The 15,366-nt window shown below is 35.7% G+C and overlaps 1 protein-coding gene across 1 annotated transcript in view; it reads right to left on the bottom strand.

The window, feature by feature from the left end:
* Positions 1–15,366, bottom strand: part of IRAK3 (interleukin 1 receptor associated kinase 3) — an 80,413-nt gene that overhangs the window by 24,129 nt on the left and 40,918 nt on the right. Inside the window, exons 3-6 of the mRNA XM_023520365.1 lie at positions 9,927–10,109; positions 5,385–5,449; positions 4,742–4,796; positions 3,394–3,545 (exon numbers count right to left, since the gene is read on the bottom strand). Coding sequence (XP_023376133.1) covers positions 3,394–3,545; positions 4,742–4,796; positions 5,385–5,449; positions 9,927–10,109 — 455 coding nt within the window. The remainder of the gene's footprint in view (positions 1–3,393; positions 3,546–4,741; positions 4,797–5,384; positions 5,450–9,926; positions 10,110–15,366) is intronic.

Genomic DNA, 15,366 nt, shown 5'->3' with positions numbered 1-15,366 from the left:
GCCGACGCCTTGCCCACCTTCGGGGCCCCCTGGATCCTGTCGTGGCTGGACCGCGGCACTCATTGTCACTTAACTTCCCTGAAGTCACAGCTTTCTTAATTTGAAAAATGTTTTCATTTTTTATTAGCTTTTGTGTTCATGCTAACCTAGCACTCTTGCTGCTGCTCGAAGTGTGATCTGGGCATGAAGAATATCAGTGTTACTGGGAGCTGGTACAAAAGGCTGAATCCCAGGTTACTGCCTAGATGTGCTGTCAGAATCTGCATGGCAGGATCTCCAGGGGATACGGGTGCACCTATCTAACACATCTAGTACATTTCCCCGCTGCAGTTTCTCTAAGAAAGGTTATTGCAGTTAGTGTCCAATTTTAAAAAATGCTCTGTGGCTAAACCTTCATTAAATTATCTCATCTCTCCTGATAAGTGTGTATGTAGGGATGTGTGTATGTGAATGTGTGTAGGACTTTGTATAGTCTCTAGGTCTTTGGTAACTGTGTAACCTTCCGTCTTTTTACTCCTAGAGATTAGCAACTAAATTCATGAAAAAGGCATATGTGTTTCATTCAGTTCATCCAACAAACATTTACTGAGCAACTACTATGGGCAAAGCCCTATAATAAGGCACTGGGATACAAAGATAAATAAGAGCTCTTTAAAGAAAACCAACTAGTCTATTGGGAGAGGCAGATAAAGAGATCAATATTGTGTGATAATGCTATGATGCTGTGGCTGTATGTAGGAGGGTCACCAAAACCATTCTAGAGGGGCCAGAGGCAATCAAGGAAATGATAATCATGTCTGGTACAGAAAGGGAAGGAGATCTAGGGGCAATGACATCCCATTCTGATGCCAGACTCCTGGAAAGAAAACTCTCCAAAGGGAGTGTGAGTTGATGGTAGCTGAAGAGAAGAGGAAAGTAGATGGATGGAGCCTTTGGCAGAGGTATTCCTGGGGCTCAACTAAAAGAGAATGTACAAATGGGGCCAGGGACACACTGGCCCTAAGAAACAGTCTTCAGTTAGGCCGCCTCTAGAGCAACCATCTTCTCTTGATTGGATGGTTATCTACCACTACTTAGTTTCATTTCTTTATTAGACCATTCATCTTATCAGGAATTTTGAGATTTGTAGATAGAATCCGTAGAGAAAATACTATTTGAAGAAATGGAGAAATCAGTTTAAAAAATTTTTTTAACAAGTCTCTGTAATCTAAACTGCAAAGTAGGATTCACCTTAGATCTCTCCTCCTCCCTTATTTCTCTAGCCCTATCTAACATATCACTATATTTGGTCCATATTATCTCATCTCTAGACATACTTTCTCCCTGCCATCCCCACTGTCTCTGCCCTGACTGACGGCAGTGGTTCTCCACACTGGCTACACATATGAACCACCTGGGAAGCCTTTAAAAATACCGACGCCTGCCACCTCCACCACTACTCTGACCTAACCAGATGCTAAGGGGCTCATTTTTTTTTTTTTTTTAATGCCTACAGCATCTGGTATTCCTACATGGTCTCCCATCCAAGAATCAGGCCCGATCCTGCTTAGCTTCTGAGATCAGATGAGATCGGGCACGTTCAGTGTGGCATAGCCGTAGATTAGGGGCTCATTTTTTAAGTTCTCTAGGAGATTCTAATATTAGGGTTGAGAACGTTGGTGTAAGCCCTACCCATTTCTTAGTTTACACTTCTGAAATATTCTTCTACCAGGTATTTTCACCTACAGTTTAAGTTCTTGCCGTCTTTCCTCTAATTCTTTTCCAACTTCCAGCCCATCATCTAACCTTCAATCAAAGTTATTTTTCAAAAACACAAATCTAGTTTTTTCACTCTCCCTCTTTAAAACCATCCATGGACTTAACCTATCTTTCCAGTATCATCTTCTGCCACTACCTTCTGTGGGAGCCAGGTCTGTCTGTGATCCAGGCCCGCAGCTAGGGATAGGACCCCAGATTTAGAAAATATGTAAACATACTTCAGTTTATTGTATCACGCATATGTGGCTGAATGCCACTTTTGTACTCTGCTATGTGGGGAGCCACGCGGTCCGAGAGCAGGAGGAGAGAGGAGAAGGAGAGAGCAGAAGGGGAGCACAAGAAAGGGGAGAAGGAGAAGTGCACGCAAGACTGCGTGCCCCATGTAATAGACTGCACTCTCCAACAGAACTGTACTTCCCAACAGAAGTGCGTTCCTCACAATAAAGTTGGTGCCTGCCGCTTCATCCTCATGTCTGCCTCTTGTGCATTCTTCCAGCTGGGCCTCATACCTTTGAAACTTCCCTTCTGGGTCAGGTTCCCTGACCCTGACACCTTCCCACCCCCACACTAAACTCTACTCCACCAAGTGATCTATTGTTCATGAGTAAGATGCATGCTCTCATGCCTGCACCTCTAGGCCTTTGCGCCTGCTATTTATTCCCTTCAAAAAATACTTCTTCCTCACTGCCTGCCAAAATTCTACTCATCTTTCAAAATCCAGCTAAAAGGCCACTTCCTTTCATTCACTTTTCCATTTATTTATTGCAGAAATGTTTATTGAGTGGTTACTGTGTGCCAGGCACTCTTCTGGGTGCTGGACACACCCCTCCTCTGGCCATATTTTATCTGCTCTCATGACCTTTTAGACAAATCTCTGCTAAATTACTTCTCAACGCTGCAGTTCAATCTTTTCCTTAGCTGGCTGTTTCTGCCCCCGTAAGACTGTGAGCTTCTTGTGGACAGAACTAGGCCTTATTCATCTTTGCATGCTCAGTACGCAGCCCATAGAAGGAGTTTAGAAAATGTTTACTGACTCTTGACTGACTGTGAAGAACATGAGCATCTATTTTGGGTGTACCTATCTCTTCTGGACTCCAGAGTTAGATCTCTCAATACTCTTTCTGCTTTACTGGCTGCAGTCACTCAGCTGTCTCCCAATTCCCTACTCTGAACGTTGTCTTGCTGCTCCTACTTGAAGCTTCCTCTTTCCCACCTCCTGAACTGTGATAGAAGACAATTTATAAAATAGTACAGAGTGCCAGTCTGCGGCTTAACCTGTGAAGTTGCCTACATAGGACACTTCCAAAAAAAAAAAACTGAAATCATGAAAGTTGGAGCAGCCATGCACAATATGACCATCTTAAGCCAGGTCTCAAAGGTCCTACAAGTCTTTTCAGAGAAGTCTTTCTCATGCAATACATCTGGGGAAGGGAAGGATTTAGCTTCCGCATGCCTGCAAAACAGGCATTAATTTCTCAGTCATTTCTCTACTCACCTGAAGTCATATATCTTATTTCCATTTATGAAATTTTATTTTCAAATATACCTCTTTGCAATGTTTAGGAAAAATGACACATTTTAATATGAAATATGATCAGATAAATGGACTTCCTGTGATAGTAATTCTTCCCATACCTGTTTAAATAATTTAATGGCATATGTTTGGTTTTGGATCTCCACTCTGTACACCTCAAAAATCTCCCCTTCTCCAATTAGGAAGTCTTTGTGGAAGTTTTTGGTTCCTTCTATGATGTTTTGAAAGCTGATAGAGGATTTAAGCAATATTCCTTAGGAAAGAAAGTAGGGAGAAGATAGGTTACCTTTTCCATTATAAAGAACCAGGACTTCCATATTAGAAATACATCAGAGCCCAGTGGGAAGTCAGTCAAGTAAGGACCAGGAACCAGATTGAAGCCCACCATGTGCTCTCTGCTCATTTACTCAGGTCTGGCTGACACCCTTCCATAGAGCAAATGGCTTTTTAGTTATTTAAACAATAGCACTATGATTCTATCACCTTTCCAAAAGGATCAGCCAAAGAGCTTAGTTGGGAGAAACTTTCTCAAGATTCTATTTCTTTGTCATTAGAACTACGAACCTAAAAGCAGTAAAAGAAAAAAAAAATCTACATTAGTGAAAATCTTGATATATCTAAACAACATTCTCCAAGCATAACTGATGGAAACATTTTTCATGAGCCAAATCCTCTAGACGCCTAACCTACTTCCTTAGAGTAATATGAAGATGCTTCAGCTTTTTAAAAAATCATCTAAAGCAGAGTTGGGAGAAAACATTTAAAAGGTAATTGAATACAAATTTAAAGGGAAAGCTTGACTAAATCTTTCAGAGCCCAGCTTTGGCTATTTTTCCACAGTTAATGTTTGAGGTAGACTTTATTGCTAAACCTTGAAGGACCAAAACTTTCTAATTATTTTTTGAACCAAAGAAACATCAGATATAGTGGAGAAAATTAGGCAAGGCAGCCTTAAGTAGCCATTAAAGTTTATCAGAATGATTCCCAGGTAGAACTAAATTATTCTCCCTGCAAATACAGTAAGAAAGTTGATATGGAAAATAACTGGATTTTCATAGTCATTTTTAGAATTGTTCTACAAACATATCTAAAGATCTCTGCAAGTGCTATGAAAATTTCTGAAACTACATAAAACTCAACATAATATTTAAATGTTTTCCTATGACACATAAAAATAGCAAATTTCACTAACAGGAAATCAGGAATTCCCCTAAATGGAAAGATGACAATTATGTTCTTAATTGACCAATGGATTTCTAACATAACAATAATATATTATCCATCAGATCTGTGTCAGTCAAAATTGCAAATATTTCCATATCAATGAAAATTTTATCCTGAATCTGCATGTTAATGAATAGTTAATATGTTTATTGGATATATCTCCCTCTAAATTCACTTAAAGGAAAACATAATTTAAAAAGAAGTTGGGGTGTTTATTTTTTTTACCTTTTTTATTATGTTCAGGAATAAGAACATTATCCACTGTGACATTGGCTGTTTCCTAAGAGAAGAAGTACATATTAAAGTAATTCCATTTCATAAGTCTAGAAAGAACAGTACCTTAACAGAAATCTAACGCTCTCCCTGGGACTATACGGTTCAATAGAGTGAAATCGAATTTAGAACAAAGCAAAGTTATTTTATTTTGTTCAATAGTATTCATTGCCATATATGTTTAAGGCTTCCAGACCTACTGTAAAACTTCAAGTATCAATGTCATAGTTACAGTCAATTTTAAAGGACTTCTATTGCTATGAAAATGATCTCTGCTAATTTACTTTAATAAAAAGTAACAACAACATGCAAAACACCAACTAGAACAGAAAAATTAAAAGCTGAGTTAAGGTAAATACAAAGTCTCATCTCTGACAGATCACTGAGAGGAGAAAGCTGTTAACTCTTCAAATATATACAAATCTCTAATATTCCTAGTTCTCAATAAACAAAGAATACTGAGAGAGCTAAGACTTTTCTGTTTTTAAAAAAGTACCTGCAAGTCCATCATTTCTCTGTCCAATAATTTCATTCCTACGCTCAATTATGTATGTAACAGAGTTCAAGGGTCATTATCTATGCACAAACATTCTACCTTGGAGAACATATTCGGAAATCCATCTCCCTGATGACTCTGCTCTGAAGGATTCAAGGCTGCTCCTGAAAGAGAAATAAGGGGAGCTAGATACAAAAAAATTTTTTATGTTCCTAATAAACTTGTTTTTATTCTTAGACTGTGAAAATAAATACCTTGATAGTAATGTTCATTTCTGAAGCTCAGTTTCATTCCCATTGAATGGTTACAAATTTATATGTATGAATAGCTTTCTAATGATCAAATACTATACAAACATACTTTGGTTCACTTTAAACATGAATGCCTACCTTAAGTTAGTGTTAGATATTGTTAAAAATATTAAAGTATTAAGTAGAAAATTGAAAGAAAAAAGCAACACTGTTATCATCTTTTTGCACATATATTTTTTATAATTATGGGATTATATTTCCTTGTGTTAGTTTATTTTTTATTCCATCTTGTGCCATAAAGTATTAAGGATGATTGTGTGTGTATGTGTGCATGTGTGTGTGTATGTTATCCACCACAAATACCCACCACTCCTCCCCAATTCTATACTATAACGTCTATCTGCTATAGTTCTGTCTGAACTGAGGTAGTCTATGTAGCTTCCTACAAAAGATAAAACCCTGCAAAATTTTGCAATCACTTCTGACATTTTAATTCAGACTTTAGAAAATTTTATTTCATCTTCTAATTTTTCTTTGATTGTATTTCAGTTTTCTTATAATATTTTCCTTAGAAGACTGAAAACAAAACACAATCAATTGATAACAAATCTCCTTGAACAACACTATAAACCAATTAGATCTAACAGACATCTATAGAACATTCCATTAAAAAACAGAAGAATATACATGTAGTTCACAAGTGCACTTTGAACATTCTCTAGAATAGACCATAGGTTAGGCAATAAAATGAGCCTCAATAAATCGGAAAGAGTTGAAATCATACAAAGCATATTCTCAGACCACAGTGGAATTAAAATAAAAATCAGTAAAAGAAGGACATTTGGGGGAATTTACAAATACATGGAAATTAAACAACAAACTCAAAAATAACCAATGAGTCAAAGAAGAAATCACAAGGGAAAATAAAAGATACTTTGAGATGAATAAAAATGAAAACACAACATATCAAAACTTACAGAATGCAACAAAAGCAGCACGTAAAAGAAATTTATAGCTATAAATGCCTACTTTAAAAAAAAAAAAAGAAATAGCGCAAATAACCTAAACTTACACCTTAAGGAACTAGAAAAAGATGAGTAAATTAAACTGAAGAAAGCAGAAGGAAGGAAAGAATTAAAATTAAAGTGGAAATAAATGAAACAAAGAATAGAAAAACAAAAAGAGGAAAATCAATGAAACCAAAGTAGATTCTTTGAAAAGATCACAAAATTTTCTTTAGTTAAACTAAACAGGAAAGAGGGAAACTCAAATTACTAAAACTAAAAACAAAACAAAAACAAAAGAGGAGACATAACTACCAACTTTACAGAAATAAAAAGAATTGTAAGAGATCTTGGAGGCTAAGCAAGTTTGGGCCTGGTTAGAACTTGGATGGGAGACCACCTAAGAAGACCAGGTGCTACAGGTGTTAAAAAAAAAAAAGAAGAAAGAAAAGAAAAAGAATTGTAAGGGAATACTATGAACAACTGTATGAAAAAAAAATTACATCACTTAGATGACATAAACATATTTCTGGAAAAACACAAATTACTGAAACTAACTCAAGAAGAAATAAACAATCTGAATGAACTTATAACATGGACAGAGACTGAATTAATATTTTAAGACTTCCCACAAAGAAAAGTGTAGGTCTGGGTGGCTTCACTGATGAATTATACCAACAATTAAAGAAGATTCTTTACCAATTCTACACAAATTCTTCCAAAATAGGAGGTATCAACTCCAAAATCATTCTATGAGGCCAATATTTTCCTAATACCAATGCCAGACAAAACATCACAAGAAAACCACAGACCAATATTCCTTATGTATATAGATGTGAAATCCTCTACAAAATATTTGCAGACCCAATCCAGAAACACATAAGAAGGATTACATACCATGACCATGTAGGATTCTCCCCAGAAATATAATATTGGCTTAATATCTGAAAGTCAATCAGTGGAATATACCATATTAATAGAATGAAGAACAAAACCCATAAAATCCCATAACCTATCATGGTAACAACCATAAGAATAGAAGAGAATTTCCTTAATTTGATATAGAGCATCTGTGAAAAGCCCACAGATAACATCATACATAATTGTAAAAGACTAAATGTTTTTCCACTTTAGATGAGGAACAAGAAAAGATGTCCGGTGTTGCCAATTCTATTCAAAATTACGCTAGAGATTCTAGACAGAGAAATTGGACAAGAAAAAGAAATAATAAATATCTTAAATAAGATGTTGTTGTGTAGAATAAAATTTCAAGTTTGGAGGCTGTAAGGGCACCAAAAGTCACTGTCCTTTTGTCGCATATAAAAAGAGAGGACAATACTTCACTGTCATATAAAATGGAAGATTCAAAATGGTTCTGCTAAGAAGCCATTTCATGCCAAAACTAAAAAACAATTGTTGATCATTGAAATATAAATGCAAAATGTGATATGTAAGGACTTGCATGCCAGAAATATGACAGCACTTAAATGTGGATACTTTTGAAGATTCACACTAATGTGACAGGTTTTCTTTGAAAAAAAAAAAAAGAAAAGAAATATAATGATAGCAAGTAAAGATTCTAGTCTTTTGAACAACTTATGTCTTGAGATCTGAGGGGATGTTTTATGGATGTGAAAAAAACCACCTAATGGCAGCCACCTGAATTGCAGGAATAATGAGTAGGAGGAAATATAAGACCTTCTCAGTAGGACTCATAAGAAAGTCTAAGTCTACAAAGTGATCTTAGGACGGTGGCAAATGAAAGGTAAAAATTTTCTCTAAAATAAAAACCATCCCATTAAACTGAACGATTTTAAGAAAAGGTAGGTAAAATGGATATTTGGATGAATAATGAATTATTTAGATAACTGATAACTCTGTCCATGATAGCAACAAAGAAAGATGAATTAAAATGAAAATACAACATATCAATGTAACTTTTAATTAAGATTGCCAATTCCTAAATCAGTGAGTAGCTATCATAGGAGACATGTGTTCAGCAGGCTTCACTTAGTGTTTCCAATGAATCATTACATTGCTCCAATGAATCATTACAATGAATCATTACATTGCTGCTATACAATTAACGTTTTTAAGATAATTCAAAGCATTCGCTCAATATATTGTAATTAAATAATACTATTTTCCTCAGCAAAGGACTCAGCCAGGCACCATCCTCCACTTCATCTCAGATTTACCTGTCTCCTGGTACTAGGGTAGTAAATAATTGTCTTTCCATCAATCAACTAATCTCTCATTTTAAAAAACAAAATCAATTTTACATGTGCAACAGACTGGGGGCTAAGAAGTAATCAAAAATGTGAAATTTTTGTATACTCACAGTCCATGAAATTCTCTGCTGCATAAATAAATAACAGAGAGTGAAAGATACCAAGAAATCTATTCCAGAACACTGAAGTATAAAACATATCCATGTGTTCTATCAAAATGGTATAAGTTTATATTGTGAACAGTAAGTTGTGTGGGTGATATCAACGTCTGGAAAAAGCTCAGATAATGAAAAGGTATTGAATTTTCAGTTCCCAGGAACCTCTCCGCATTTTACTTGATTAGTTAGCTTCACAGTGAAGCATTCTGCTGTATGAAACTATGTGAAGAAATAGTGTGCAAAAGACAAAAGGGATGAGCCAAATCATACAGATAATATCATAGTACAAGCCTGTTGGGAACTGTGTAATATTCCATTACCATAGAAAATCAACTATCTGAAGCTACAGTTTTCTGGTACAAATCTCTCAGGATTTCTTCTTTGTATGTGCAAAGCTTCTTTGGATCATAAGGTAGAAGCCCAAGTGCACTCAGTATATTATCAAAGAGCATGTGTCTAATATACAGAACTAAAAATACACGTGAATGAGAAAGTCAAAGAATAAGGGTACTGATTCAAAAGAGTTTCCAGCCGAAGAGCTTTGAGTCTTTACCATAAGACTCAAAACCACTTGAGATCATTCTTACTGAAGTGAATAAATCTAAAGTGGAATAACCAGAATAGCTGACATCAGGAGATTATTTTATTGACAACAATTAAATGAAGATAACTTCATGAGCTTTACTAATCAGGTTACTCTAAATATAAGGCATGCCACAGAGGATGTCAGAGGGAAAAATTAGGGCACCGTGGGATGGAAAGTAAACAGGAAAGGCTGAGCTAGAGACCATGGTGTAAAAAGAGCAGTATAGCTAAAAGAAATTCCAGGGCTATTCTGGAGGTATCATTTGCACTAAAATAGAGGGAGCGAATCCAATAATATTTTTTAACTTCTAATCATATTATAAAACAAATTGTAGCATTATCTATATTTTACTCACACTGTGATTCTGATTATGTTTATGATACGAAGAGTTTAATAAAAATCAGTGTTTACCATGGTTTGCAATTAAATGGATAGCTCGATGATGCCCCATCTCCTGGAGAATCTGTAAAAGGTCACCGACGGTCTTGTTTTTCTGCGCCCAGGACCAAAGTAATTCTCTTGTTCCGCTTTTACCTTGGTCTACATATTTTTCAATGTGACGAACATCCAGCCAACTGCTTGAAAGTCGCTCCGCTGTGGAAATTGCAATAGGAAAAAGCAAAGAATAGTTTACTTTATTGGATTACTTATTTTGGTGTACCTTATGTGCTTTAGTTCATTTTGTTTATATTTTTTTTATTTTAAACTAATTTCTGCATATACTCCTCACTCAACTTCTCCTAATGTTGAACTGCAGAAATTATTCTAATTTCTCCAGTTTTTCCAATGTCTTTTTCTCCTCTAAGACTCTATCCAGTTCCTTGTATTGTAATTAGTTATCGCTTCTTATTAATCTCCTCCAATCTAATGTTCCTCAGTCTTTCCTTGCTTCTCAGAACACTGAAATGCTATTGTATCCTTCTCAGTGCGTAATATCAAGAAGTTCATGATGTTCATATCTTATCACTGGTGATGTTAATCTTGACCACCTGGTTAAGGTCATACCTGCAAGGTTCCTCCACTATGAAATTATCTTTCCCTTTATAAGCCTTTATAATGAATAATTATGTTGAGAAAGATACTTTGAGACCATGGGAATATATCCTGCTTCTCAGATTTTTCCCACAAATATTTGCATCTATCGGTGGATCTTACTTATCATAATTATTACTGTGGTATTTGCTTAATGACGAATTTCTTTTTTCCCTCTCTTCTTCTGTGTTCATGAACTATAATTCTTTTGTAAGAAAGTGCTATCCCTTTTTCCCCATTTGTTTAATTTATTTATTTATATCAATATGGACTCGCGGATATTTATTTAATTCTATAAGTTAAAATACAATGCTATTGTTATTTATTTTGTTGCTAAAATTGTTCCAGCTTTGTCCATTCAGGTTGGCTCCAGTGTTCTTTGGACAAGCCCTATCCTTTTGAGTACACTGCCTTATTTTTCGGCTTACAAGTTGCTCTGGGCTCACTTTGTATTTCCTCTGCCCCAGCCCTGTAATTAATTACTATTCCAAGGAGTCCTGCTTCCTTTTATGAGATAATGGTGTTTAGAAGGCAAGATCTAATGCTAGATGTGCTCCTTGCTTCCCGGGTTCCATGGCTTCTAGTTCCCCAAGGCAGACAAAGTGAGGAAATATATGTATGTGCACTAACCCACACATCTATATTTCTCTGTCTGTACACATATTAAAAACCATGATTTTACACTCACATCTCAGATTCCAGATCAACACCATATGGTACATTTTAATCTCTCCTCATTTATAACTTCATTCTCGAACAAGGAGATGTTTTGCTCTTGTTATCTATGATATAGTTACTTGTTTGTTTAATTCTGCTATGTGTATAAAGTACTTTCAGAATTGCAAACCCATACCCCTGTGAGAAACACAAGAACAAATCAAATTACAGCATTTCGTACAGTTCTTTTTGCCCTCAGCCTAAGAGTGTTCGGGCAAGAGTCTGCGTTCTAGTTACTTAGGTTAGTTCTTCCTCACTCCCTTCAATGCGGTTACTCATTTTACTACAATTAAGCTCACTTGTTGAAGTTTTTATGAAATATTATTTAAAATTTTTGTTTCATACTGTCTTACTGCTGAATAGCACTTAAAAGCTAATATCTAGACAAGATCAAGGGAATACTCTGTAGTGATATTAGGCTTTTAATTGCTCAATGACAGTGTTTACGACTTATTTAGGGCCTGGTATAAATAAAAATATTTTAAAGCTATACTGAAATCATATGAGTTTTTATGGTGCTCTGAATCAATAGGATTTTTCAATATAAAAAATTATACTGCCATTCTGCACAGCTTTCAAATAAGTGTATTTTAAGGCAAATGATGGAGAGAGATAACAAGTGACAGATAGAAAGGTGGCTTTCTTGTCCCTGGGACAATTCTCCCCGATTAGCCAAGCACTAAAATTAGCAACAAGTTTTGGGGCCAGTGATGATGATGGCAGCATTCCCTCATGCCTTAATCCTCCAGTCTAAAAAAATTTTAGGAAGCCAGATTCAGGTTTATGGATAAAATCCAACTGTCATCTGAGAGTGGTCATGGGTCATGGGAACCCCCCAACACATCACCATAATCAGTTATGGGAATCAGTCTCCTCTCCCTCTGCCACACACAAATTTGGAAGCTAACCTCCAGCAGTTTCCATGGTAACCTGATTGAAAGACTCATCTATCCACCAAAAATATTCTCCAAATGCTGATGTTCTTTTAAAAGATGAACAGGAGCTCAGATCTGAGAAAAGTAATTAGCCCCATGGAACTATCTTCTCTTCAGTCTGTTACAGACTCCAAAGTTTTTTTTGTTTGTTTGTTTTGTTGTTTTTTTTTTTTTTTAATTTCTTAGGGAGCTACTACGCCAGTTATAGTACATTTGAATCAAAACATAAGAAAGACAGATATCTTCTGCTTTAATACAGCACCCTGCCCTCCACATGTTCTGTCCTATAAGAGTTTTCTGGACTATTCAATTTCCTTCAACTTTATATTCCTGCTGAGACTATAAGTAAATGCTTAAAGTTGGAAGAGATCACAATATAAGACCATGACAGCCCCTCTTTCTGGGAGCCAAAAATTGATTTAGTAGACATTGCTAGCACCCATTAGTTTTTTCAGTCCTCTCCCCCATCAGAAAGGATTAGATTTTCCTGCTCTTTAAAGTTAGTTATACTTATGCTTCTTCCAGCCAGAAACATTGAAGAGTCAGGGTACAATTCGCCAGGCTCCCATCCCTGACACAGCAATGGTAAAAACACATGTCGATATGGGAGTGTCTCAAGATCGAAGCAGCCTGGAATGCTGGGCCACCACATGGAGGTCAGTTGTCCTGGGCTCTCAGTGATTTTCCCACCAGCAAAAAGTAAACCTCTGTTATGTTAAGCACTGAGATTTTGGTGGTGTTTGTTACTACAGCATAACTTAGTCTAACTTGACTATTACAAACAAAGCTTTATCTTAAATTTCCCATTATTTCAGTCATGTTTTATGCCAGAAGAGAGTGAAAGGGAGTGGTAACTTTTGTGAGTACATATCAAACACAGAATGATAAAGTCGAGACATTCAATTTGAAAGCATACTTACGTTATAGGGGAAAAAAACAGCTATAATAAAATGTCTGACATCATTAAGTTGGAATGTTTTTGCCCTCCCTCCATATTTTAAGTTCTGGCAAGAATACGCCAGAAAAAAGGAGTGGGGGATGCCTTTGGAACAAAAACGTTTGGCAAGACATGGTAACCCTAATGTATTTATCTTCGATGATGTACTCTGTCTGAGGCACATTTTTCATAAACATTAACTATTTCTAGAAGTTTTGGAGGAAATACTGCAAATCAGTGTAGTTCAAACATCTGTTGAGTACTTATAGTGTGCCAGTAGTATAGTAATTGCCAGCACCAAGTGTGAGTGGAGCACGAAAAAGGAGAGGGGGCATCATGAAAGTTTCCTAGAGGATTGGTTTCTGGAGCCTGAGCCAAGTTTATAACTATGAGTATTTGTAAAGAGCGGCCAATTTTTAAGGAATTATTGAATAGGGTACACTGTCCTGGGGAGAAAATCGATCAGCGGAGTTTCAATTTGAAAACAAGACAAAAGAATGAACTCTGAATCTCACAGACCATACTGTCTTCTAAGGAGAAAGTTGCCAATTAAGTATTGCTAGTCCCCTGGGAATATGATGGTTTAGTGGTGGTTTTTAGTAAGTGGCTTTGTTTTGCCATCTACTTATAGTACAAGTTCAGACAAATCATAGCCTCATTGAGCAATCTCATACTTTTCATTAGTAATGTCTTTTGAAGTAATCCTTCCTAAAGCATATAGTAAATTTGGTAGCTAAGCATACATTTGGTTGCCAAGAATTCAATAAATGGTGCTGAGAAAACCACACAGATACATGCAAAAAAAATGAAACTGGACCACCTTCTTACACCATGTACAAGAATAAACTCAAACTAAATTAAAGACTTAAATGTAAGACCTGAAACCATAAAACTTCTAGAAGGAAACATAGACAGCAAACTCTCCGATATTGCTATTAGAAATTTTTTTCTGATATATCTCCTTAGACAAGGGAAAAAAAGAAAAAAATAAACAAATGGGATGACATCAAAATAAAAAGTTTTTGCACAGCCAAGGAAACCATCAACAAAACAAAAAGACGACCTATTGAATGGGAGAAGATATTTTGCCTACAATACATCTGACAAAGGTTAATAGCCAAAATTTATCAGGAACTTATACAACTCAACAACAACAACAAAAAAAACAAACAATCCAATTAAAAAATGAGCAGAAGCCTGAATAAGTATTTCTCCAAAGAGGACATATGAAAAGATGCTCAAGATTACTAATCAATAGAGAAATGCAAATTAAAACCACAATGGGATATCACCTCACACCTGTCAGATTGGCTATCATCAATAAATCAAAACACAACAAATGTTGGTGAGGATATGGAGAAAATGAAACCCTCGTACACTTTTGATGGGATTGCAAATTGGTACAGCCACTCTGCAAAACAGTTTGGTGGTGTCTCATAATATTAAAAATAGAACTGCCTTTTGACCCAGCAATTGCACTTCTGGGTATTTATCCAAAGAAAACTAATACTAGTTCGTAAAGATCTATGCATCCTTATATTCATGGCAGCACTATTCACAACAGCCAAGGAAGCAACCTAAATGCCCATCAATAGATGACTGGATAAAGAAGTTATGGTACATATATACAATGGAATATTACTCAGCTATTTAAAAAAATGAAATCTTACCATTTGCAATGACATGGATTGACCTAGAGGGTATTATTATGCTGAGTGAAATAAGTCAAATAGAGAAGATAAATAACCATATGATTTCACTTACATGAGGAATCTAAAGAACAAAAGAAACAAACAAACTAAACAAAAATGGACTCACAGATAACAGAGGACAAACTGGTGATTGCCAGATGGGAGGGGGCTTGGGGGCTGGGTAAAAAAGGTGAAAGAGTGAAGTACAAATTAATAGTTACAAAACAGTCATAAGGATTTAGAATATAGCATAGGGTATATAGTCAATTTTATTGTAATAGTTGTCAATTTAATATAAAAAATATTTGATTGCTCTTTCCTGGCCTGCTGATTATAAGAGCACTGACTTTAAAACCCCTCCAGTTTTTTAAAATACTTCCTAGTCTCAAACTCATTGAAAGTATAATATCCCAGTGAGGTAATGCTACATATCAAATTTCAGTAAAGGGAAAGTTTAGGTTTCTACCTTTTTTAGTAGTAAATTAATTGGCTAATACTTACAGAGTATTAAGCATAATGTACCATATAAATTAATAATT

Source organism: Pteropus vampyrus, unplaced genomic scaffold (assembly GCF_000151845.1).
Source record: "Pteropus vampyrus isolate Shadow unplaced genomic scaffold, Pvam_2.0 Scaffold9, whole genome shotgun sequence".
NCBI lineage: Eukaryota > Metazoa > Chordata > Mammalia > Chiroptera > Pteropodidae > Pteropus > Pteropus vampyrus.
This window is presented reverse-complemented; position numbering and strand designations above follow the sequence as displayed.